The sequence below is a fragment of the Esox lucius genome, chromosome 21 (genome assembly GCF_011004845.1).
Source record: "Esox lucius isolate fEsoLuc1 chromosome 21, fEsoLuc1.pri, whole genome shotgun sequence".
Taxonomy (NCBI): Eukaryota; Metazoa; Chordata; class Actinopteri; order Esociformes; family Esocidae; genus Esox; species Esox lucius.
The window spans coordinates 12,926,550-12,952,822 of NC_047589.1; the positions used below are offsets into that span (position 1 = coordinate 12,926,550).

At 39.6% G+C, this 26,273-nt stretch overlaps 1 protein-coding gene across 2 annotated transcripts in view; it reads left to right on the plus strand.

Moving 5' to 3' along the window:
• The window catches only part of LOC105019404 (cadherin-12), a 207,013-nt gene that overhangs the window by 90,239 nt on the left and 90,501 nt on the right, over positions 1 to 26,273 (plus strand). For both annotated transcript variants that reach the window (XM_034289193.1, XM_029116093.2), the window contains one exon: positions 14,533 to 14,827. In XM_034289193.1, the coding sequence (XP_034145084.1) occupies positions 14,533 to 14,827 (295 nt within the window). The remainder of the gene's footprint in view (positions 1 to 14,532; positions 14,828 to 26,273) is intronic.

The following is a 26,273-nucleotide window of genomic DNA, read 5'->3' on the forward strand; positions in this document are numbered from 1 at the left end:
AAGTGTTTTGGAAACCTGACTGAACAATCCAATGAAAGTGAGAATGAGTAAATGCGGTGGCTACATCACAATGGAATAGTGTAAGGTTGTGATATTGGCCATAATAGCAACCTCAGTGAATGTGTATGAGGGCCAGTGCAAAGGGCTATAAGCGGCATGTTTTCAGCATTGGGGGATTTCATTCCATTGATTATAATGCAAAAGGATTATTGCCTGAACTGTACTTGCAAAACAAGCCGTTTGCATCCAAATTGGCGGATTTCATTCATTTAATGAGGACGTCTTAATAATGTCCTCAAGCAAACGACCGATTTTGGACTCTGCGATCTTGGACTGTGGCTGTTATGTAACTGGTTATGATAAACGGTGGTTAGCAATATCAACCTGGGTGGGCAATCGGCAATAGTGACAGGCGATGTGGGGTGCATAGGGATGAGAAAAAGGGGGACGACACAGGTGGGTAGGACAGGCTAAAATCAAGGTGGGATTGCGTATCCACTTACAGTCAGTTCTTATGTATGTAAAGGGTCCCCTCAAGTAGTTGAGATATAGAAAAAATAATATAAAACCCCAGGAAAATACATGGAAATCTAAACTATGAAAATCTTTGGACAGGAACTTTCTGTCTCTGTGCTATATCGTTAATTTATATAGTGATTATGGCTTTGAAGTGCAAGCAGACAGATTTTATTTGAGGGATGTATTATAATATTGTATGAACCTTTTTGAGAATACAGTACATTTTCTTCTTATTCCCCCCATTTTAGGTTACAGTAAGTATTTGGACAGTTGGTGTCACAGCTGCATGCATGTTTGTTTCCATTGTTAGTGCATGCAAAAGAGAGCTGTCAATGCCAAAGTGTCATTCTAGGCCTTGCATTTGTTGTCTGATGGAATCCTGTAAAAGAAAGCACTGGTGAGCTCAAAAATAGCACAAAAAGAACCACCACAGTGGATGACCAAAGAATATGTTCAGTGCTGAAGCAAAGAAATCTGTCCAAGAGATCAAAAAACATTTTCTAGGGGATAGAAACAGATGTGTCAAAGACTAGGCATAACTGATTTTTGGTGGGAGGTTCTGGGGGGATCTAGGCAAGCTGCAGATTGAAGATTTTACTTCAACAATTGCCTTCAGCAAAGTTACTAAGAATGGAGTGAAGACAGGTGTATCCCCCTCCTTATCTGAGGAGAGTTTTAGTGGGGAGGACAGTAGTAGTTGTATATAACCAACCAGATACACCACCAACCAGAAGAAGGTTTACCAGAGCAGCTTGTTATCTCTCGACATCTCAGAGGGAAAAGTCAGCCCTGGGCCATAGCATTCATTGGGCAGGTCATCTAGGGAGTGTCAAAACATTTTAAAAGACATCTAAAGCAGATTATACTGCCCAGGCTGATACCCAGATGTTCAAGAACACTTTAAGACATGCCCAGAGTGTTAGTTAACAGCCAGAAGAGGGTGTGAAGCATTTCCCCTACAGCCATCATCCATTATTAATGTGATTTTCTGCAAGATGGGCATCCAGATTGTAGGCCGATTAGGGAAGACACCATCAGGATGCAGACTATGATGTCATAGAATGCCAACAATATTGAATGGATACATAATGAAAACATAACAGAGACATAAAGATGGGCTTGACAAAAATCGGGGACAGAACAACAGGTCCTAATTTCACTTTACCTTTATTTATACAGGAAAAAGTCAAGCTGACACCCATGTCTCTTTCATATTTGAGCCCTGTATTACAGCTATAATATTATATTTTTATATATCTAAAACACAAACAGAAACATGGATATGAAGTGCATGTATTATGAAAAGCAATTAGTTAATAGTAAAAAGGTTTTTTCTTCCACAATTTTAATTGTTTAATATGCACCTTCATTTTTTCTAACTTAATGTGAACATACAAGGAAGGTTGCGGCATGGTAATTCGAAAGCAGTTTTTCCTAACTCTGAATAAGTGTGTGGTTATGGGTATGTGGGGGGAGGTTTCTTGAATTGTAACATCCAATATAAATGTATGCGATCGGAGCCCTTGCTGCATTCAAACTGTTTTGAAATACAAATACTTCCTGACCTTGACAACTTCTTCACTAGATATAATTACCCCAACAAAATCATAACATTCTTAACATTACTAGTGTGTCTGTGTGATGATTGCCTTGCAGTGATATCTTAGGTCATGTTTATAAAAATACATTTATATAAAAATACATTGAAAATACATTGATAATGTTTAACCATATGGTAACTTTATTTGTAAAATGACATCATAATTATGTATGGGTTGTTGTCTACATAACATTCATGGAAACATTTTGAATGTCAAAAGTTCATATAGTATTAAATTAATAAACCACCTTTAGCAATGAAATACTAGCATTGTGCTTTGATCCATTTCCATACTCCACCATATGTATCCAATACCAAATACCAAAAAACAAATCCCAACTTTATGGTAGTGCTTTTGACACTGTTATAATACCATACAAGAGTACACCATCAAACCAGTAGTATGATTCAAGAACATAATGGCCAGGAGAAAGTTCGCTAATAAAAATAGCCAAAAGAGCCTGTGGGATTCTGGAAGAAAGAATAATGGACAACTGAGATCAAGATGAAACGGCGATGAAAAAGGTAACATGATCCAAAGTATACCACATCGTCTGTGAAACATGGTTGAGGTTGTGCTATGGGTTAGGGATGGATGGCTGCAACAGGAGCTTGCTCAATAGTCTTAATTTATGATGTGACTTCTGACAGCAAGATGAATTCCGAAGCCTACGGAAACATCTTGTTAGCTCAACAAAATGCCTTCAAAACCAAAGCATACTGCAATTTCAACCAAGGAGTGTTTCCCGCCTGAAAGCTGTAAAGTTTTTTACTGGCCAAGTAAATCGCCAAATCAGATTCCAATTGGGCAAGGCTTTCACATGCTGAAGAGAAGACCACAGGTAAAATGGCCACAACAAAAAGGGGTTGCAATCTTCAGGCAATCTTTACACGCAAAGGATGTGTGACCAAGTGCAAAACATTATTACTGCTATAAACAATGTTCATCTGTAATGTTCATTTTATTTGAATAATGTTGGCACCCTTTAACAGGGGGATTATATACAAACCATGCTGACCTTCTTATGGTTCATCCCATAGGGATATGAATTCCCTGAATTTTACTGTCTGTACTTCAACAGCAAAATTATTTTTTCATTTCAAAACTAAAGTGCCAAACTGAATTTGTGATATATTATTGCATGATTGAGCAAAAACTATACAGAATCTAATTACATTAAAGTATACAAGGTATTAAGTGTTAACAACTTAATGTTGTTCATGGAAGTCTTTCATTAAATTTTACATTTTACACCATGTATAGTAAACAGTACATGGATTAATGGACAGCTGGATTACAGCATTGTATGTCTAAACTTCTAGCTACTATAAGAAAGGACATCTGTCTCATCTATTAGTTTGACAACCTAAATTGGAATCAAATTCATGAAAACATAAGTATCTTCATCACCACCAGTTGTCTAGTGCTGTACAGTGTTTTTTAGTTGTATTGGCTGCTGGTCTATTGGTACTTCCTATACTTTTGTCAGAAAAATTGCAGAAAGAGGATGTGGCATCTGGTTTCAAGTAATGAAGCTTCACCTTAATTAACATCCCAGAGGCATTTAAGTTATTATTAACGTGATCTCCATTGAAGTCAATTCTGCAAAGTCTGAATCCAGGGGCAATAGCTGGGCTTTGATGCTTCATAGCCTCAAGCCATTGTTTCAACACTGATTGCCAGTTCAGTGGTAGGGCACGGTAGTGGACTCCTTCTGCCTTGTAACATTCATGAGTACCGCCTGGATTTATACAGAAAGACCACCCTTAACACCACTATTTAGCAGGTTTGTTTGAAGCAATTTTTTGATAGCTGCTGTTTTAATAATCACTAAATGAGATGTGACCAAACTCTCACTGCTAGCTGTTAGTGAGAAGATACCAGGACCAGACATTTTTAAGATTGCCACTCTTTATCCGAACGACAGTTCACAAAGTTGTCATTTCAAAGTAATATCTTTGCAATTTACGGTTTTGCAACATGCTTTGTGATTAGCTTATTAACTGGACCTGTACTTGAATTGTTGCAGTTCCACTTTAAGCTAGACATAGTGGCACAGGTATTGCCTTGTTTATTTCAGCTGGAAACCACAGCCTATACCATCCGTTGTTTGTATTTGAACTGACTAAGGCAGTCTTAACCAGCTGGACCAGGAGGGAAAATGTTTGGTTGTCTTCTTGAGACACTACATTGTTAGGATCCAACACGTTGTGTTGAGTATCAATAGCAACTATATCGTTTGGTTGACAGTATGAAGTAGTTGAGTGACCTGTTTTGCATAGGCAACCACTAATATGGTGGCAACTAGTAAAATGGCTCAAATAGATCATGTAGTGGTGGAGAGAAAATTGTTAATGTACTATAGTGCTAGAATCTCAGGGTTCACAGCTTGCACATCATGCACCTTGCAGTACCATGTATAGAGCTGTGATCAATGACCTACAAGGCAACCAAAGTTTCCATGCGTAGGGGCACAGCACATCTACCCACTAAGTATGCCTAATGCACTACATTGTATGTCTTATACAATGTAGCACTTGTGGATCCATAAAGGGGAGTGAATTGAGTATGCTACTTGTGTGCGGCATGTGTTTGCTGTATCCATCTGTGTTTGTTGCAATTAGATAATTCAATTTCATGACTGAATATATTCTGAATTATGGGAATGTTTTGAAGGCAGAGACGAAATGTTGTTTTGAATGTAATAACGACGTCCTCAAATATAAACAAAACCACTTTCATCTCATTCCAGTGTTTAGTTCAAAGACTCAATGCCAACGTAATTCATGGATGCAAATGTGAAGTAATTTTTACGGATTATTGTACTTAGAATTGTGTGTCAGTCCTGACTGTAATTCCACTGCTCATTACAATGTTAAGGAGCTGATGGCATTTACAATTGTAATGTATGTAAAAAATGAATACAGCAAGGCTTGGTGAAGAGGAGCTAAAATGAAAGATAATAATGTCATTCATCTCCCACTGTCAATATAATACCTTTCCATATATTTTGATCTACTTTAATTACAGGATTTCCACTTGAATTTGCCTTGGAACATATTTCAAAATGGTTAATGTTATAATCAGTATCACTTATTGGGCCTGCTCAAGATATTTTATTGCTACCTGAACAAAGATTAATGGTATCACAGGTGTTTCATCCTTAATATCATCCTATTACCTATAGTCCAATACACTGAATGGGGTGCTGTTTGGGACTCACAGCATACCAGAATGAAATGTATGATTTTTTTTAACGTTATTACTGTTTAATCATCTGTGATGTATGAAAATGGCCTTATTCAGCGGATAATACTATGTTGACATTTTCTGATAGAAATAATAAATAAATTGATCTGATGTCAATGATGAATGCTTTTTCAGAACCTATTATATAGCATATGTATACAGGAAAATTCAGAAATGTTGTCGTCCTGAACATCCATTCTTAAGGCTTCGTAATAAATTATTAACTTATTCAATCATGCCATGTAAATCAAACAATTACAAACATTTAACAATATACTTTTATATTAGAAATGAAAAAGTGTTGATTATTTTAAACCCAATTAGATGCTTGCTACATGTATGGTCAATAGTAGGACAGATGGTGAGATTGCACAAAGAAGATTCTATACCAAAATAAAATTCCATCCAAGAATATGTTTTTGAAATACAACACCATTTTCTAGATAGCTTGTTGGCCTAAATCATACAATCTAGCTACCTTCTGAACTCCTCTGCATTACACATAAAACATGTAGCCATACACGCTTGCTCGCTAGCCACTGAGCTCAACAATTGCTGTTTTTGAGCTTTGTCATTGCTCTCAGCCGGAGCCTTGTAACATGACATGTTGCCTCCGCATTCATTCCCAACAAGAAACTCTTATAATCTAGGGTTCGAGATTCCAATTATAGCATTTTTCTACAGAGTTTGGCTACATTTACAACTTTAATCTCTGGAATTAATCAGTATGCCGCTTTGCTGCTTAACAGATGAGAGAGCAGAGCTGCAGCCGATGCTGAAAGTCCTGCAGGAAGGACCTATGCTGCTCACCAGATAGACACATGAGTAGAACAGGCTTCAACAGAACGTCGACATCCCAAATAGCATCCCCATCGTGCATTATTGAGTACCACTGGGGATTAACTCTGATATTGCAGCATTGTCAGGAAAATGATTCACATGTTCTGCAGTGCACTATTCACATGGGTCATTATTCAACTGGCCCTTCAGAATCTCCTGCTTGTTTTTATTTTATTCACCTTCATTTATACATACAAGTTATTAAACTGCATTATGTATGCAGTTTAATAACTATCTGAACTGCACCTGCTAAATCAGCTCTTCCTATTTGCTCTTGAGCCCCACTGTATTTAGCATAATTTTATAAGTATTTGTTTATTATATAATGATACATAAGTATATACAGTGGGGAGAACAAGTATTTGATACACTGGCGATTTTGCAGGTTTTCCTACTTACAAAGCATGTAGAGGTCTGTAATTTTTATCATACTCTTCAACTGTGAGAGACGGAATCTAAAACAAAAATCCAGAAAATCACATTGTATGATTTTTTAAAAATGTATTTGCATTTTATTGCATGACATAAGTATTTGATCACCTACCAACCAGTAAGAATTCCGGCTCTCACAGACCTGTTAGTTTTTCTTTAAGAAGCCCTTCTGTTTTCCACTCATTACCTGTATTAACTGCACCTGTTTGAAGTTCAAGATGACGGTCAATCTCCCTCAGTCTGGGGCTCCATGCAAGATCTCACCTCTTGGGGCATCAATGATCATGAGGAAGGTGAGGGATCAGACAGAACTACAAGGCAGGACCTGGTCAATGACCTGAAGAGTGATGGGACCACAGTCTCAAAGAAAACCATTAGTAACACACTACGCCGTCATGGATTAAAATCCTGCAGCGCACGCAAGGTCCCCCTGCTCAAGCCAGCGCATGTCCAGGCCCGTCTGAAGTTTGCCAATGACCATCTGGATGATCCAGAGGAGGAATGGGAGAAGGTCATGTGGTCTGATGAGACAAAATAGAGCTTTTTGGTCTAATCTCCACTCACCGTGTTTGGAAGAAGAAGGATGAGTACAACCCCAAGAACACCATCCCAACCGTGAAGCATGGAGGTGGAAACATCATTCTTTGGGGATGCTTTTCTGAAAAAGGGACAGGACGACTGCACCGTATTGAGAGCTGAAAGTCCGTATTACCCAGTGACAGCCCCGAAACCTGAAGGATCTGGAGAAGGTCTGTATGGAGGAGTGGGCCAAAATCCCTGCTGAAGTGTATGCAAACCTGGTCAAGAATTACAGGAAATGTATGATCTCTGTAACTGCAAACAAATGTTTCTGTACCAAATATTAAGTTCTGCTTTTCTGATGTATCAGATACTAATGTCATGCAATAAAATGCAAATTAATTACTTAAAAACCATACAATGTGATTTTTCTGGATTTTTGTTTTAGATTCCGTCACTCACAGTTAGTGTACCTATGATAAAAATACAGACTTTTACATGCTTTGTAAGTGGGAAAACCTGCAAAATTGGCAGTGTATCAAAGACTTGTTCTCCCCACTGTATAAATAAATATATATGAATATATAATTTCACTGTATTTTTTCATTCTGTGTGCTTGTGATCACGTTATATTTTTTCAACAATGATCTAAGATCTAACAAAGCACTTAAAAAATAATACAATATATAAACATACCAGTACTCAAAAAATAAATAATATACTGTATATTTTTTTCAAGGCAAACAAACACATAACCATACATCACAAACAGACAAATCTTTCTTCAAGCAAAGCCTCCAGCAGTGTTCTAAATGAATTCAAGGGCAGAAGGCTGTCAAACCTGAGCAAATTTTTCAGATTTTTCCACTTTTGTTAGACAAGAGAAGTGAATGTGGTTTTACAACTTTGTTTCCAAAAGGTTGGGGCGCTGCATAAAATGCAAATAAAAACAAAATGCAATGATGTGCAAATATTTATCCCAGCATTTAACTGAAAATGAAAAATAAGAAAACATATCAAATGTTGAAACTGATGCCAGCAACACGTTTAAAAAAAGTTGGGACAGTGGCATGTTAACCACTGTGTTGCATTACCTCTTCTTTTAACAATATTCTGTAAGAGTTTGGGAACTGAGGAGACCAATTGCTGTAATTTTATGTATTCCCATTCTTGCTTGATTTAGGATTCCATCACATTTTGGGGTCTCCTTTGTCATATTTTCCATTTATAATGCTCCAAATGTTTTCAAAGTGTGACAGGTCTGGACTGCAGGCAGGCCCTTTTTGCAGCCAGACTCCTTTACTACAGAACCATGCTGTTGTAATGCATGCAGAATTTGTTTTGGCATTGTCTTCCTGAAATAAGTAAGGCCTTCCCTGAAAAAGACGTGGTCTAGATGGCAGCATATGTTGCTCCAAAATCTGTATATATTGTTCAGCTTTATTGGTGCCTTCAAAGCACCCATGCCATGTGCACTAATGCACCCCCGTACCATCACGGATGCTGCATTTGTGGATACAGCGACGTACTGTGTTCACAGACAATGTTTTTTGGAAGTGTTTCTGAGCCCCTGCAGTGATGTTGTTTCTGCAGTGCTGATTTTAATGCAGTGCTGCCTGAGGTCCCAAAGATCACGACCATCCAATACTGGTTTTCAGCCTTGTCCCTTGTGCACAGAGATTTTCCGGATTCTCTGAATCTTTTAGTGAAATAATGTACCATCGATGAGATGAAATCTCCAAATTATTAGCAGTTTTACGTTGAGAAACATTATTCTTAAATTGTTGCACTATTTGCCTGCGAAGTCTTTCACAGAGTGGTGAACCCTTCCCCATCTTTATTTCTGAAAGATTTAACATCTCTGGGATGCTTGTACCCAATCATGTAAATGACCTGTTGCCAATTAACTGAATTAGTTGTGAGATGTTCCAACAGGATTTTTTTTAGCATTACACAACTTTTCTGTTGCTTCTGTTGCCTCTGTCCCAACTTTTTGGAAATTCAAAGTATTTTTTTTTTTTAAGAAACAATACAATCTCTCAGTTTAAACATTTCTTTGTTCTATTTCCTATTATATATACGCATAGATGTATCAAAATGTACTTTATGTGATATGATACCAAATACCTTAATTTTAAGTGAATCAAAATAAACTACAAAATACAGCAACCACAATGTATCAAAATAAACTTTGGTACTTTTGTATTTTTAAAAAATACAAAAAATTATTTTACAAGGGAGCATGAAATCTTTTTGCAAACCTTCCATCTATCAACCTATTTGATCTATCCTGTAACCAGTACACTGACTCAGTTGATTAAGTAGACAATGTTTGATAGCTACAGCTTTTCTCTGCCTAACGAGTCATGCGGTAATCTGACATATGCCATCAGTTAACAGATCAAGTATTCACAGATAACCCAGATGAAGGTTACTTCTAAGGTAACAAACAGTTTAATGTTTCACCAACAGTTTTTTTAATGACTCATAATTTTATCCTAATTTAGTTACTTGGTGTTTGGTAATGAACTGACTATTTTGCTTTAGCAACAATGCCTCAGTGACAGACAAGTAATTCATTAGAAGACAACTGATGGCACCTTCATTCATAGCAACTAGTTTCTAAGTAATTAATCATTTGATTGCTAATTGTAAATATAATAATAAATTATGTTTTAGGCAGTCATTCATGCAATGGTCTGCAAAATGATCATATTAAACAGCTACTTCAATTAGGGTTCAATCATTTAGCAATCAATTATTTATTTATCAATCATTGGACACCTACTGTATTTGGATGTTGAAAACAAACATTTTAGCACTTTTTCAAAAATTATTAAATTATCAATATGTTTTCATTTTAAATGTAAACAGAAATGTAATCAGAAAGTAAAAACAGAACTTGTGAAGGAGTATTCATGCAACTCCAACCACTGAATCTATTGAGAGCCTCAGGATATAGGTATAGAGGACACATACACATTAATAGTGTAGTAAGAATCTTTACTTAAACTACAATAGAGAATATTACAGACCAGGTATTCCAAAACAGTTAAACCTATGCATGAGTGTGGGTGAGAAAGTGAGCGTGTTGACTGAGTGTGTGGCTTTGTATGAGAGAGGGAGTGTATTGAATGAGTTTGTGAGTCCTGTGGCTTACACTGCAGAGGTCTTTTTAGCTACTGATGCCTTTAAGCACATCTATCTTTTCAAAAATTGTGGCATTTAGACATTGTCTATGGGGCCGGTTGATCAGTCCAGCAAAGGAAAATAAGCGCTCTACTGCAGCTGAAGATCGGCAAAGTACTGAGCATGCACCAATCAGAGGCAGCATTTTTATGATGTCATCATTTAGACTTCATTTAGTATTTTTAAACTGCAAAATACATAACACTTAAGTTATTTGATACAAATAATCATATAATCAAATGAAGCCATTTTCATCAACCCTATCAAATAAAAATTACAAAATTCTTAAATATTTTAAATACATGTATCATAAATACTGCCCATCCCTGTATATAGGATTTCAATGATTTGCACATCATTACATCAAGTTTTTTCCTTTACATTTTACACATAGACATTACTTCTTTGGAAACAGGGTTGTACCTAATTCAGATACTATCTGTGGTTCATCAAATATTAGCCAATTCATTCATTGTTTTAACTTCTAAAATAAACAGCCATTTCTCACCTCATTGTGAATTATAAATATTGCTTTGGCGGAGCAGCATATGCAGTGATTCTGCTTTGCCCCATCATCCCTGATTTTTAACCAACAAAACACTGGATATTTTTTACTTTCCTCTTCTTTTGTCCTCCTTGAAAAATCTGACCAAAACTACATTTTCTCCTGCCTACCTATAACCAAAAACTCAAACAGGAATTATTGCTCTTAATCAAGAAATGGTCGGATGAACCTTATTCTAAACTAAAAGACTAAATTGTTCTGGGTTGAGATCCACTATTTTCAAAATGTGAATAAGAAATCTGATTGCTTACACGAAATCCTGTTATGATGTTTATCAAAGCCTCAGTACCAGACTAAGACCGAATTAGTCCTGGTCGGGTTCACCACGAAATCCATTAGATATGGCAGCACTTGCAAACCAATGTAATCCACAAAAGGGCACCCCAGCTGCAAAGTGCCCAGCGCCACTAGCCTACCAGACATACTAAATGCCTTTTTCACTAATCAGGACAACTATTTGACCTTGCTGCCTGTCGCTGTTATAATTTTTTTTAACAGTTTACAGCCTGAACAAGTCCTTAATATCACTAGCTTCAAGCAGTCCCCATACCCATGAATGCAAATGCAAGTTGGCAACATGACTAGTGCCATTAGCACTTACTGGCCTAGTCAGACATCACCAAAAACAGTCAAAAGTCAGTGGTGAAGAGTGCTTTTAGGAGGCTGAAAACATTGGCTCCCACGGGCCCCTAGATACTCAAACAGTTCTACAGCAGCATACCGACAGCACCTTGACAGGTTGCACCACCACTTGGTATGGAAATTGCACCGCAAGGCGATAAACGGAAGATTTCTAAATCAGGGTTAGGGTTATTCCATAAATTGTACTATGCATAAATGAATTATTTTAACTTTATATATCTTAACTAAAATAAGAATATATATATATATATATATATATATATATATATATTTTTTATGAAGCACACTTCCAAAATATTTGTCAGTAGGAGAGAAAAGCTGGAAAATAGGAATTTTTGATTGGAAATAATTCATACACAATTGCACTGTTACAGAGATATTGGTAACACTATAGTAAGGTACTATTTCTCAAGGGTCTATCAAGGGTTTATGATGACAAAATGCAATGCCTATTCAAGCATTTATAAATGGTTATGATCGCTTATAAATGCTTTGATGTTTGCATAGCAGCAGTCCCCTTACCATATTGCCTTTGTCATAGATTCTCAACAATATTCTATTTAATCAGGTAAAAAAGAATGAATAGTGCAATGATATATATGTTAATGATACCAGTAAAATAATTTAGCTGGCTTAATGATGGTTGACAAGAATAGAATGTGAAGTAACTACCTAGTGAAAAGTATCAAAAGAAAAGTAATTCCTACTCAAATAATATAATCATTTCGTAATATACATGTACAGTATCTGTACATTTTTGTAAATATTTGGGTACATCTTTTCATGTGACAATACTTGAAATGACACTTTGCTACAATGTAAAGTAGTGAGTGTACAGTTTGTATAACAGTGTAAATTTGCTGTCCCCTCAACATAACTCAACACACAGCCGTTAATGTCTGAACCGCTGGCAACAAATGTGAGTATACCCCTAAGTGAAAATGTCCAAATTGGGCCCAAAGTGTCAATATTTTGTGTGGCCACCATCATTTTCCAATAATGCCTTAACTCTCTTGGGCATGGAGTTCACCTGAGCTTAACAAGTTGCCACTGAAGTCCTCTTCCACTCCTCCATGACAACATCATGGAGCTAGTAGATGTTAGAGACCTTGCGCTCCTTCACCTTCCGTTTGAGGATGCCCCACAGATGGGTTGTCCCATGAAAAGATATACTAAAATATTTACAAAAATGTGAGGGGTGTACTCACTTTTGTGAGATACTGTATATGGTCAGACCTCCAACCTCAAACTAGCATGTCTAATTGACTGTTTAAAAAATGGCTCTACTCTTGATGAGGTTGAACTAGCCAATCAGAGGTGTGAAGGATGAACTGAAGAATCAGTGTTCTATGCATAAATATTTATTAAAGTCTGTTTCAAGAAATGCCCACAGTATTTTCCTCGAGTACACCAATGTCGTTCTACCACAAACATTCATTTTTAACATTCATATATTCACATCTGATTTATCCAGATGGCACCACAAAGTTATTCTATATGGACAAATGAGAGAATATCTTTCAATTTGGATATAATCTCTGTCATACCCATGAGTGAAGGGAAATGCAGGGTATTCATTGATTCTGTTGAATTCTATTTAAGAGTCAACAAAGGTTTGACAAAAGACACCAGGAAGCTCTTGTCATAACCATGACAAGAGACAACTTTAACCTTATTATCTAGGGCAAAAACCAAGTACAGCATACGAAAGAATTGGACCAAATGGTCAACGTTCAAGCATACAGTGGAATGGTATGATTTTTTGAGTGTGGTTTGAAGACTAATGAGGTGTACTAAAGGAAATGTTTGGTTATTGTCATTGCAGCTAACCAACTACTGGTTGTTTCGACAACAACAACTAATTGAATGTAAATTGGGAATCACATTCACAGGGCATTGGATATTAGGAATTTGGCATGTGTCGCATTATCTCTATAACCCAGTGAAACATGAAAACTATTCCTAATGACTCAGATTAACTTAAAACCTGTGTAATTTGTCATATATACATCAATGGGAAGATACTTTTATTAGATTTTCATTCAATGGAATACCTATGGCTGTCAATAATAATTGCACATTTTTAAGTATAATATTTATTTCATGATTTCATGAAGAATTGTACCTTATTGAAAGATCTGGTTTCCCATTGTTTTGAGTGTAAGATTGTCACAGCTCAGCTCTTTGTTATCTTGTGGTTCCCGGGAACCACAAGATAACAAAGAAATAACAACAGAAAAATAGTAAATCCCAAACCAAAAGTGACTGTCTGGATGGAGGTCTCCCCAAAGAATGAGGATCCAGTGTCTTTATCGCCTGGCCCAGGTGTGCTCCATCTCTGCTGCTGTCCCTCCCAGCTTCCCCGTTTGACACTCTGTAAAAGAGAACAAAGAACAAAGCTAAGACAGTGTGGGAGGGTCGGCACAAAGACCAAGCTGATAAACAACAACGCCATTTCTTTTCTCTTTTTTTTGCAACAGTTCTGTAGGGCACAGTCTTTTCACTCCAAATATTATGTGGGAAATTGTTTACACTATAATGAAGAGCCTTCTAGTGTAATGAACAACCCTTAGTCTAGTGCCCCACAGCAGTCTCAAAACGATAGGTGACAGGCCTTTGGGTTGTGAGACTCCTCAGCTGTGAAACAAATGTTCAGTTAATGTCACTGCTGCACAATCTCTGGCCTTATTTATGTTCATGAGAACGATTGCTTATATCGTTTACCTGTCTGCTTGATCTGGAGAATTGTTTTTATTTTTGAATATTGTCTGCTTGCAATTTGCAAGTGTTTTGACTGTATTGTCTTTTATTGAATTATTTGATGTCAGTGTCTTTGTGAGAAACAAATCTTACACATTATTATTATTAGTAGTAGTAGCAGTAATTAACTCCATCAATGTTTATTAAACAGTTGATATGAGTAGGTTGAGTAAAAGGTTTTGGGACTGAAACTGTCCTTTTCCTCTTATCTTGTAGCTGCACACTGACCTGGATAAAGGCGAGAGCGCGGTGAAGTACACTCTCTCGGGAGACGGGGCCGGCTCTATTTTCACCATTGATGCAACGACTGGGGACATCCATGCCTTAAGAAGCCTTGACAGGGAGGTGAAGCCTTACTACACCCTCCGTGCCCAGGCTGTCGATATAAACACTGACAGGCCCCTGGAGCCTGAATCAGAGTTTGTTATCAAGGTCCAGGATATCAACGACAATGAGCCAAAGTTCCTAGAAGGACCATACACAGCCAGTGTCCCTGAGATGTCACCTGTTGGTAAGAATCTTTTTTTTTTAAATGATGCACCTATGATATATAACTAGCCACCCTGGTCAAAAGTAGTGCACTATCTAGACGCTATTTAAAAATATTACCAAAAACTATTGTATCCTCTAAAATTCACAACAAAACACAATGATATTGGATACATTTCTCGGACACAGACAGGCTTAATCTTTATCTGCAAAACCGACCCATTGAGTGTCAAATCTAGACACACTAGAAAATTATCCTATAATAAAAATTAATTGTCATAACCACAGGTAAAACAAACAGAGAAACAGAACACAGCAACATTTTATGTTTTAGCCAGTGAGACAGATGTACTGAATATCTCTGGGTACATTGTGGATTGAGGCTTGTCTTTATGCTCTGTCCCCCTGGGAAGAGAGATCAAGGTAATTCACTCTGAGGTTGGCTCCTCTTGATCTGAATAGCAATGAAGCCCTGGTGAACACAACAGCAGATCAGTGTTCCTGATGTAAATGCTGAAAGAAGCAGGATACAGTCAACACACAAACTAGGTTACACCATTTTAAAACGGCATGGTAACTTTAACCAGGCTTATCTAAAATATATTCCAGTCTGCTGCTTGCTACAGTAAAACAGAGATGGAATGCAACATTTAGTTGTATGGAACCCACATGTTCTGTCTGTGTATATGTGCCTGCAGTAAATGTGTGCATGTGATGCAGGTTTTTTCTGAATGATAGGATTTGCTTGCTAAATTACTTTTACCCTTGAACAAGGAAGTAAGCAGAATGATTATATGCTTTAGGAATAATTACTGTTTTTAAATAACACTGTCCAGAGAGTTACATGTGTGTGTGTGTGTGTGTATGAGATGACAATAGCTGTTGGCAGGTCCCCACTAGGGAAAATGCAATTTCCAGGCCTAAAGTTTACGTTTAGTGAAAGTGTTTTGCCAATGGGCATACTATTAGAATTGGGGTTATTTTTAGGTTTTGGCATTAACAGTTGGATTTGGGGTTAGGTGTTAGGGCTAGGTTATGCATAAAAGTTAGGTTATTGAAGTTAAGGTTAGAGTTAGATTTACATCTAGTTAAAAGGAAATATGGATTTTATGGTCAGGGTTAGGTCTCGAGTCCCTACAAGGATGTGTGTGTGTGTCATAAATGTTTCAAAAGAGCATGGAGCGTATGCCTGAGAAAAATACCAACCATTGCTAATTTCATTAATGAACTGAATGGAACTGATAGGTCTTCTTTAGGGATATGGCAGTGGATTCAAAAGACCAATTATGATGAATACTGTACTGTCCACTGAAAAGTCTTTCAAGGACCTGATGTGAGCCTAGTTAAAATAAGTGCATAGCTTTTATTTTTAGATTAGTTTACTTTTATTTTTAGTTTAGTGCTATATTTTGATTTTATTGACCCGTTTACACAATCATATAACCAATACGTTTTTAGAAAGCTGTATTCCCTTTGCAGATTTCTGACACCCAATGTTGACAAGCCAAATTGACTAGAGAACAAAAGCAGACTGGCATGGTTGAGAGCTTTGTTTGACAAACCAATTGGTTTCATATCATTCTCAACACACTGGAGACTTCCTTGTTGGTTTTTGAGACAAATTCAGGCATCTCTTGCTCAAACATGAACAGACAACACAGTTATCTACTTATCATTTAGTTCAAAGTTAAACCACTAAGTTATTGCACGTAAATGACAATGAAAGCCAATTCACACACTTGTGCATTGTATTTGAAGCACTTAGTTTAATGTGTTTGTTTAAATGTAAGGTGATTTCAGTTATAATTCACTTTCACTAAGGAATCACTCAGCTTGTTAAGTTGCCTTTCTGTTATGTCTGAGATAATCTTTAATAATAGTTGACTATGATGTCCATCCATTTTCTTCCGCTTCATCCGGGGCCGGGTCGCGGGGGCAGCAGTCTAAGCAGAGATGCCCAGACTTCCCTCTCCCCAGACACTTCCTACAGCTCTTCCGGGGGGACACCGAGGCGTTTCCAGGCCAGCCGGGAGACATAGTTCCTCCAGTGTGTCCTAGGTCTTCCCCAGGGTCTCCTCCCGGTGGGCTGGGACCGGAACACCTTCCCAGGAAGGCGTTCCGGAGGCATCCGAAACAGATGCCCAAGCCACCTCAGCTGACCCCTCTCGATGTGGAGGAGCAGCGGCTCTACTCTGAGCTCCTCCCGGGGGACCGAGTTTCTCACCCTATCTCTAAGGGATCGCCCAGCCACCCTGCGGAGAAAGCTCATTTCGGCCACATGTATCCGGGATCTTGTCCTTTCGGTCATGACCCAAAGTTCATGACCATAGGTGAGAGTAGGAACGTAGATTGAACGGTAAATCGAGAGCTTCGCCTTGCGGCTCAGCTCTTTCTTCACCACGACAGACCGATACATCAACCGCATTACTGCAGAAGCTGCACCGATCCGTCTGTGAATCTCCCGTTCCTTCCTTCCCTCACTCGTGAACAGGACCCCTAGATACTTAAACTCCTCCACTTGAGGCAGGCACTCTCCACCAACCTGAAGTGGGCAAGCCACCCTTTTCCGACTGAGGACCATGGCTTCGGATTTGGAGGTACTGATTTTCATCCCCACCGCTTCACACTCGGCTGCAAACCGTCCAAGTGCATGCTGAAGGTCCTGGCTTAAAGGGGCCAACACGACAACATCATCCGCAAAGAGCAGAGACGAAATCGTGTGGTCCCCAAACCTGACACCCTCCGGCCCCTGGCTGCGCCTAGAAATTCTGTCCATAAAAATTACGAACAGAACCGGTGACAAAGGGCAGCCCTGCCGGAGTCCAACATGCACAGGGAACAAGTCTGACTTACTGCCTGACTTACTGCCTGACAATGCGGACCAAGCTCCTGCTTCGGTCGTACAGGGACCTGACAGCCCTTAGCAAGGGACCCAGGACCCCATATTCCCAAAGCAATGGGAATTTGAACCACACTCCTTGAGAGAGGATGGACTCTTCACCACTCTGGAGTTGCCCATGGTGAGAGGCGGCGGGCTGGTGTGGGTTTGCTTATAGCTCCCCAGCTCTGCCGCCATGTGTTGGAGTTTACCCCGGTGAACGAGAGGGTCGTTTCCCTGCGCCTACGGGTCGGGGATAGGTCTCTCACTGTTGTTTGTGCCTACGGGCCGAACGGCAGTGGAGAGTACCCGACCTTCTTGGAGTCTCTGGGAGGGGTGCTGGAAGTGCTCCGACTGGGGACTCTATTGTTCTACTGGGGGACCTCAACGCCCACGTGGGCAACGACAGTGACACCTGGAGGGGCGTGATTGGGAGGAACGGCCCCCCTGATCTGAACCCGAGTGGTGTTCAGTTATTGGACTTCTGTGCTACTCACAGTTTGTCCATAACGAACACCATGTTCAAGCATAAGGGTGTCCATCAGTGCACGTGGCACCAGGACACCCTAGGCCGCAGGTCGATGATCGACTTTGTTGTCGTTTCATCTGACCTGCGGCCGTATGTCTTGGACACTCGGGTGAAGAGAGGGGCGGAGCTGTCAACTGATCACCACCTGGTTGTGAGTTGGATCCGATGGCGGGGGAGGAAGCTGGACAGACTCGGCAGGCCCAAGCGTACTGTAAGGGTCTGCTGGGAACGTCTGGCAGAGTCTCCTGTCAGAGAGATCTTTAACTCCCACCTCCGGAAGAGCTTCGACTGGATCCCGAGGGAGGCTGGAGATATTGAGTCCGAGTGGACCATGTTCTCCACTGCCATTGTCGAAGCGGCCGCTCGGAGCTGTGGCCGTAAGGTCTCCGGTGCCTGTCGAGGCGGCAATCCCCGAACCCGGTGGTGGACACCGGAAGTAAGGGATGCCGTCAAGCTGAAGAAGGAGTCCTATCAGGCCTGGTTGGCTTGTGGGACTCCTGAGGCAGCTGACGGGTACCGACAGGCCAAGCGGACTGCAGCCCGGGTGGTTGTGGAGGCAAAAACTCGGCCTGGGAGGAGTTCGGTGAGGCCATGGAAAAGGACTATCGGCTGGCCTCGAAGAGATTCTGGCAAACCATCCGGCGCCTCAGGAGAGGGAAACAGTGCCCTACCAAAGCTGTTTACAGTAGAGGTGGGCAGCTGCTGACCTCAACTGGGGATGTCGTCGGGCGGTGGAAGGAGTACTTCGAGGATCTCCTCAATCCCGCCGTCACGTCTTCCATTGAGGAAGCAGAGGAGGAGGGCTCAGAGGTGGACTCGTCCATCACCCGGGCTGAAGTCACAGAGGTGGTTAAGAAACTCCTCGTGGCAAGGCACCGGGGGTGGATGAGATCCGCCCTGAGTACCTCAAGTCTCTGGATGTTGTGGGGCTGTCTTGGCTGACACGCCTGTGCAACATTGCGTGGCGGTCGGGGACAGTGCCTCTGGGATGGCAGACCGGGGTGGTGGTCCCTCTTTTTAAGAAGGGGGACCGGAGGGTGTGTTCCAACTATAGGGAGATCACACTTCTCAGCCTCCCTATGCCAGGGTTCTGGAGAGGAGAATACGGCCGATAGTAGAACCTCGGATTCAGGAGGAACAGTGTGGTTTTCGTCCGGGCCGTGGAACACTGGACCAGCTCTATACCCTCTACAGGGTGATGGAGGGTTCATGGGAGTTTGCCCAACCAATCCAAATGTGTTTTGTGGATTTGGAGAAGGCATTCGACTGTGTCCCTCGCGGCATCCTGTGGAGGGTGCTTCGGGAATTTTTAGAAATGTGTGCTAATTAATTGAAAATGAAATAAAAAAAGATCTCATATTCATAAGTATTCAGATCATTTGCCTTGATACCCCGAATTGAAATGCATCATTTGTCCTTTAATCATACTTGAGATGTGTCTAGTATTTGATTGGAATCAACCTGTGGCAAACTCAATTTATTGGAGATTATTTAAATAGGCACGCACCTGTCTATATAAGGTCACCAACTTCGTAGTGCATGTCAGAGGAAAAACCAAGCCAGGAAGTTCAAGAAATTCTCTAGACCTCTGAGAATTGTGCCAAGGCATACATCTGGGGAAGATTTTAACATTTCATGCTACCGCAGTGGAAGTTCTCAGGAGCACAGTGGTCTCTTGTAATTATGAAATTGAAGTTTGGAAACACAAACACTCTTCCTAGAGTTGACCATCCAGCCAAACTTAGTAACTGGACAAGAAGGGCCTTTGTCAGGTTGACCAATAATCCAATGGCCACTCTGGCAGAGCTTCAGAGTTTCTCAGCAGAGATGGAAAAACCTGCCAGAAGGACAAACATCTGTGCAGCACCATTGATTAGACATTTACAGTAGAGCGGCTACATGAAGATATATGACATGTGCCTGAAGACTCTGAGCTCATGAGGAAAAATATTCTGTGGTCTGATGAGACCAAAATGCAAGTATTACACCTGAATGCCAAGGACTGTGTCTGGCAAAAACAAAGTACTGCTCATCACCTGGCTAAAACCATCCGTACGGTGAAGTGTGTTGGTGGGAGTATTGTGCAATTGGGATACTTCTTTGCAACATGGACTGGGAGACTGCTCAGGATTGAGTGAAGAATGAATGAAGCAAAATACAAATATAGTCCTGGAGGAAAACCTGATCCAGAGCCCACAGGTCCTCAGTCTGGTGGTGGAGATTAGTCTTTCAGCTGTAAAAAATACCGAAGCACACAACCAAGACAACACTGGACTGGCTTTGGGACAAGTCTGTTAACATCCTTAAATGGCCCAGCCAAAGCCTGGACTTGAACCTCATTGGGGAAACCTGAAGATTAGTGTTCACTAACACTCCCCATTCAATCTGACAATGCTTGAAAGGATCTACAAGGAATAATGTGAGAAACTGCCTCAATCCAGGTGTGCAAAGCTGGTAGAGAAATACCCAAAAAGACTTGATAGCTGCAAGAGGTGCTTCTTTAAAAGTACTGAATGAAGGGTCAGAATAATGTACATGAGATATTTAATTTTGTTTCCAATAAATTGGCAAAAATGTCAAAAATGTGTTTTTACTTTTTCGTATGGGTCACTGTGTGTGTAGATTGATGGCAAAAAAAATTTACGAAATATGTCACACAACAGACTGTGCCAAAAGAGAAGTGGTCTGGTAATTTTCAAAAGGAATAGCATATGTATTAATAAGGCAGAGGAATTACTCATCTAGTACTCTGCCTGAAACAATGACTTAAAAAAAAAAAGAAAACATCCCGAAAAAGAGACAGGCTTCCAAACTAAAAACAAATGTATGATAAGGTGCACTTAGTGCACTTATTGGTATGGCAACATTCTATCCCCATTATTCCTAAGAAAATGTACAAACTTTGTTTGGTGCAGCAAATGAGCAGGGATTAGACAAGGGTTTCTTGGGGAAAAAATCAAAACAATCTTATATGAAGTACCCAGAGAAGGTGACCTTGCAGCCATTTGGGACCAGTTCTGATTGATATTCCTGTTGTCAGTTTGCCATAGGAACAACTCAGCATGAATTCCTGCCCACTTCCAAATTCAGAGTTTTTTTCTTTGTGCTCTATGCATGGAGTTGAACTGCAGGATGTGAAATCTGAGAACTCATTTGTAATGGGAGAACCTGCTCAGAATTACTGGCTTATCAGTGCAAATAATCAATTTGCTGTGGCTCATAGCCAGGGAATGTTTTGTGACATATGGGAAACCATAGTAAATGCAAAAACTGTGGTTTGATCTTTTTGTGATGTTCCCTAGCTGGATGTACAGCTCAAAATTATTTTACATACCACTTAATTTCATAGAATTCTGGTCACTAAGGAATGGAATCAATTCTACATTAAATCTGAAATAATTACTTCACACATTTGAGTGAGGTCTGTGTTTTACTCACAAGACATTTAGCTGGAAGTCTCTGCAGTCAGGCATATACCATTGTACCAATTTGTGTAGTGTCGCTTAGTATGATTTAAGTAACTGTTATAATAATATAAATACCTTTTGTGGATTAGCAAGGAAAAACTATTGTGTTTTTAATATTAGCAATTATTAGTTATTTCACCATAGCAATGTACAGTATGACTATTTTACAGTTGAATTTTGAAACCTGTATAAATAATCTCCTGAATGTTTGGGTATTTGTTCGTATTGTGTGTGGAATTATATGTAGATCTGAGAAAATAAGATTATGGAAAAGGTTCTTAATTACATCACCAGAATACTGCAGTGATCTACACTGAACGTAATTATATACACAACACTTTTGTTTTTGCCCCTATTTATCATGAGCTGAACTCAAAGATCTAAGACTTTCTCTAAATACACAAAAGGCCTATTTCTCTCAAATATAATTCACAAATCTGTCTAAATCTGTGTTATTGAGCACTTTTCCTTTGCCGAGATCCATCCAACTCACAGGTGTGGCATTTCAAGATGCTGATTAGACAGCATGATTATTGCACAGGTGTGCCTTAGGCTGGCCACAATAAAAGGCCACTCTAAAATGTGCAGTTTCATCACACAGCAAAATGCCACAGATGTTGCAAATTCTGAGGGAGCGTGCTAATTGCAGGAATGTCCACCAGAGCTGTTGCCCATGAATTGAAAGTTAATTTCTCTACCATAAGCCATCTCCAAAGGCTTTTTAGAGAATTTCGCAGTACATCCTACCGGCCTCACAACCGCAGACCACGTGTAACCACACCAGCCCAGGACCTCCACATTCAGCATCTTCACCCCTAAGATCGTCTGAGACCAGCCACCTGGACAGCTGCTGCAACAATCGGTTTGCATAACCAAAGATTTTCTGCACAAACTGTCAGAAACCATCTCAGGGAAGCTCATCTGCATGCTCTTCATCAGGGTCTCGACCTGACTACAGTTTGTCGTCTTGACCGACTTGAGTGGGCAAATACTCACATTTGATGGCATCTGGCACTTTGGAGAGGTGTTCACGGATGAATCCTGGTTTTTACTCTACAGGGCAGATGGCAGACAGTGTATGGCGTTGTGTGGGTGAGCGGTTTGCTGATGTCAACATTGTGGATTGACTGGACCATGGTGACAGTGGGGATGGGTATGGGCAGGCGTGTGTTATGGACAACGAACACAGGTGCATTTTATTGATGGCATTTTGAATGCACAGATATACCGTGACGAGATCCTGAGGCCCATTGTTGTGCCATTCATCCACGACCATCACCTCATGTTGCAGCATGATAATGCATGGCCCCATGTTGCAAGGATCTGTACAACATTTCTGGAAGCTGAAAACATCCCAGTTCTTGCATGGGCAGCATACTCACCGGACATTTTACCCATTGAGCATGTTTGGGATGCTCTGGATAGGCGTATATGACAGCATGTTCCAGGTCCTGCCAATATCCAGCAACTTCGTACAGCCATTGAAGAGGAGTGGACCAACATTCCACAGGCCACAATCAACAACCTGATCAACTCTATGCGAAGGATATGTGTTGCACTGCGTGAAGCAAATGGTTGTCACACCAGATACTGACTGGTTATCGTACCCCCCCGGACTCCCCCCTCCCCAATAAAATGTAATTGCACATTTTAGAGTGTCCTTTTACTGTGGCCAGCCTAAGGCACACCTGTGCAATAATCATGCTGTCTAATCATGATCTTGTTATGCCACACCTGTGAGGTGGATGGTTTATCTTGGCAAAGGAGAAGTGCTCACTTACACAGATTTAGACAGACTTGTGAACAATATTTGAGAGAAATAGGCCTTTTGTGTACATAGAGAAAGTCATAGATCTTTGAGTTCAGCTCATGATAAATGGGGGCAAAAACAAAAGTGTTGCGTTTATAATTTTGTTCAGTGTATATTTCAAAGTAATACAATTTATTCCAATCAAGAAATAGTTCGAATTCATCACATAGTTACATACTGCACCAGCAATATTGAATGTCTTCCTTGATCATGTACAAGGTTTAACAAAAGTATCTAAAACACACTATAGCACGGAATGTGTGCCAGGAGCATCAAACTCTCAGATCTAAGTACAATTTCCTTATTTATCCCAAACAGACAATGTTAAATCAATAACAGGATCACCTCAACTCTGCTACAATAATGAAAGCAAACAAACTGCCATTCACACATTGACATGCATTCAATTAGCATAATTTAAAGCTAGACATTTGGTCTTGATGAATTCTTCAACCAGCACACATTTATGTGTAACAAATGATACATACAATGTACAGCATTGAAGCACATTGGAGAGTTTGTCACTTCATAGGACACAAATGAGATGACCAAACAGTGCAATTAATTAGTTGAATGTCATTTGATGTCTTTGTTGGTTTGTCCCTCTTCACACTTGCTTCATATGAGCGTATGAGCTACTTTAACTCCCACCTTGTAGGTCCAGTCCCCTGAGGAAGCAAATGGGCTCATTGGTGGTGAGATTAGGATGTCCCACCAGGTTGAGATGCCAGACAACACTGACTCCACAGACTTTCCAAAACAGATCTTTCATATATCGTCAGGAAAGTATTTGTACTTGAAAGTGTTTGTAAATAGGAAAGTATTTTTTTTAACTCATGCAATGCACATCATTTCAATTATTGGTAGAAATCAGTTAGAGGCAAACTGCATTTCATTGTACTTTACTCTACTTGTTCAATGGTAATAAGTTGAAAAAGTTGAATCTAATCTAATCTAAATATGTTTTACTAGAAGAAATGAAACAATTACAACTGTATACACAGTGGGTGCTTGTTTTTACATACTATAAGAAAAAAAATAAGAAAACAGAGACATCCCAAAAAAAATGTACATTCTGCAATTGCTTTTAGCCGCTTTTAAGGAGTCTACATGGCTTTACACTTGTCAAGCTAAAATTATGCAAAAGATCAGTGCCTTTGCCTTGGTGGCTATATTAGTATGACCAGGGAACTGAGGAGACCAATTGTTGTAGTTCTGAATGTGAAATGGTTTCCCATTCTTGCTTGCTATAGGATTGCAGCTGCTTAACATTTCCGGGTCATTTGTCGTATTTTTCGTTTCATAATGTGCCAAATGTTTTCAATTGGTGACAGGTCAAAACTCCAGACAGGCCAATTTAGCACCCAGATTATTTTGCTATAATAATATGTGCAGAGTGTGGTTTGGCATTGTCTTGCAAGACCTACCGTGAAAAAGACATTGTCTGTATGGCAACATATTTTGCTTCAAAGCCTGTATATATTGTTCATCATTAGTGGTGCTTTCACAGATGTGCAAGTAACCCATGCCATGTGCACTAATGCACTCCAATACCATCACAAATGCTGGCTTTTGAACTGTGCACTGATAAGAAACCGGATGGTCCCTCTCCTCTTTAGAGAATTTAAAATGTTGATTTGTCAGACCACAGAGCAGTCCATCGTAAATTAATTTGGGCCTAGAGAAGTCGGCAGAGTTTCTGTATCTTGTTTATATACAGGCGGTTTGAATGTTATCATTGAATTTAATGGGCGTTATTAGTGGTTATCAGCCTCATAGATATGGGTCAGAAGGGGCCTGCTAGCCTACTGGTAGGCTCAGAAAGCGGTTATCATCCATTCGCATGGTTCACAATGACTTTGTACTGGACAAAGTACCACCTCTGGTACCAAAGCGCTCCGGAAAGAATTAAGAGACCACTGCACTTTTTTCTTTTCTTTCCATAAAAGTTGAAAAATATCCACTCAAAACTTTCCATTTCAACTTTTTTGGAAAGGAAAGAAAAAGGTGCATTGGTCTCTTATTTTTTTCTGGAGCTGTAGATCCCCAAACTCTTGGCAATTTTACCTTGAGAAATGTTATTCTGAAATGATTGCACTATCTGCCAGTGGAGTCTTTCAGAGTGGTAAACCCTTCCCCATTCTCACCTCTGACAGAGCCATCCTTTCTGGAAAGATCTATATGTTTTTCAAGAAATTAGGAATCATTTTCAACATTGCATATTTTGTCTTTGTACTATTTTCTATTGAATATATGTTTTAAATTATTTAAAATTATTGCATTATGTTTTTCTAAACATTTTACACATAATCCCAATTTATTTGGAAACAGGGTTGTAGTTAACTTAACATTGCTCAGGTATGCACTTCAATTACCTACAATGTCTGTGACATCCAAGTCTGTAAATCAATTAAGCACATAAAGGGGACTTCGCAAAGAACCTTCACTATTTCAGAACCCAGTAATTCATCCCATTTTGCTTTAGAATTTGTATAAGTTTCAGGAGCAAGAAGTATTCTAATGTCAAAGCATGCTTTAGTTTCCAAATGTAGATTGTGTTATGTGTGATGGGATTATGGGTATTTTGTTGTATGTGGAGACATTTTATTTGAGATGTCTTTGGTAAACATTTCAAATGTGTGAACTGTTGGTTGTAAATTCTAGCAAAATGCTAATAGGCTCAAGCTAGGTGGGCCAGCTAGTTAATGTGGATGAGAACTGTTTGATTAATCAGTCTGGTACCGCCTGGGATTCTTGTTTCGGCCAAAGATGAAATATTTTCAT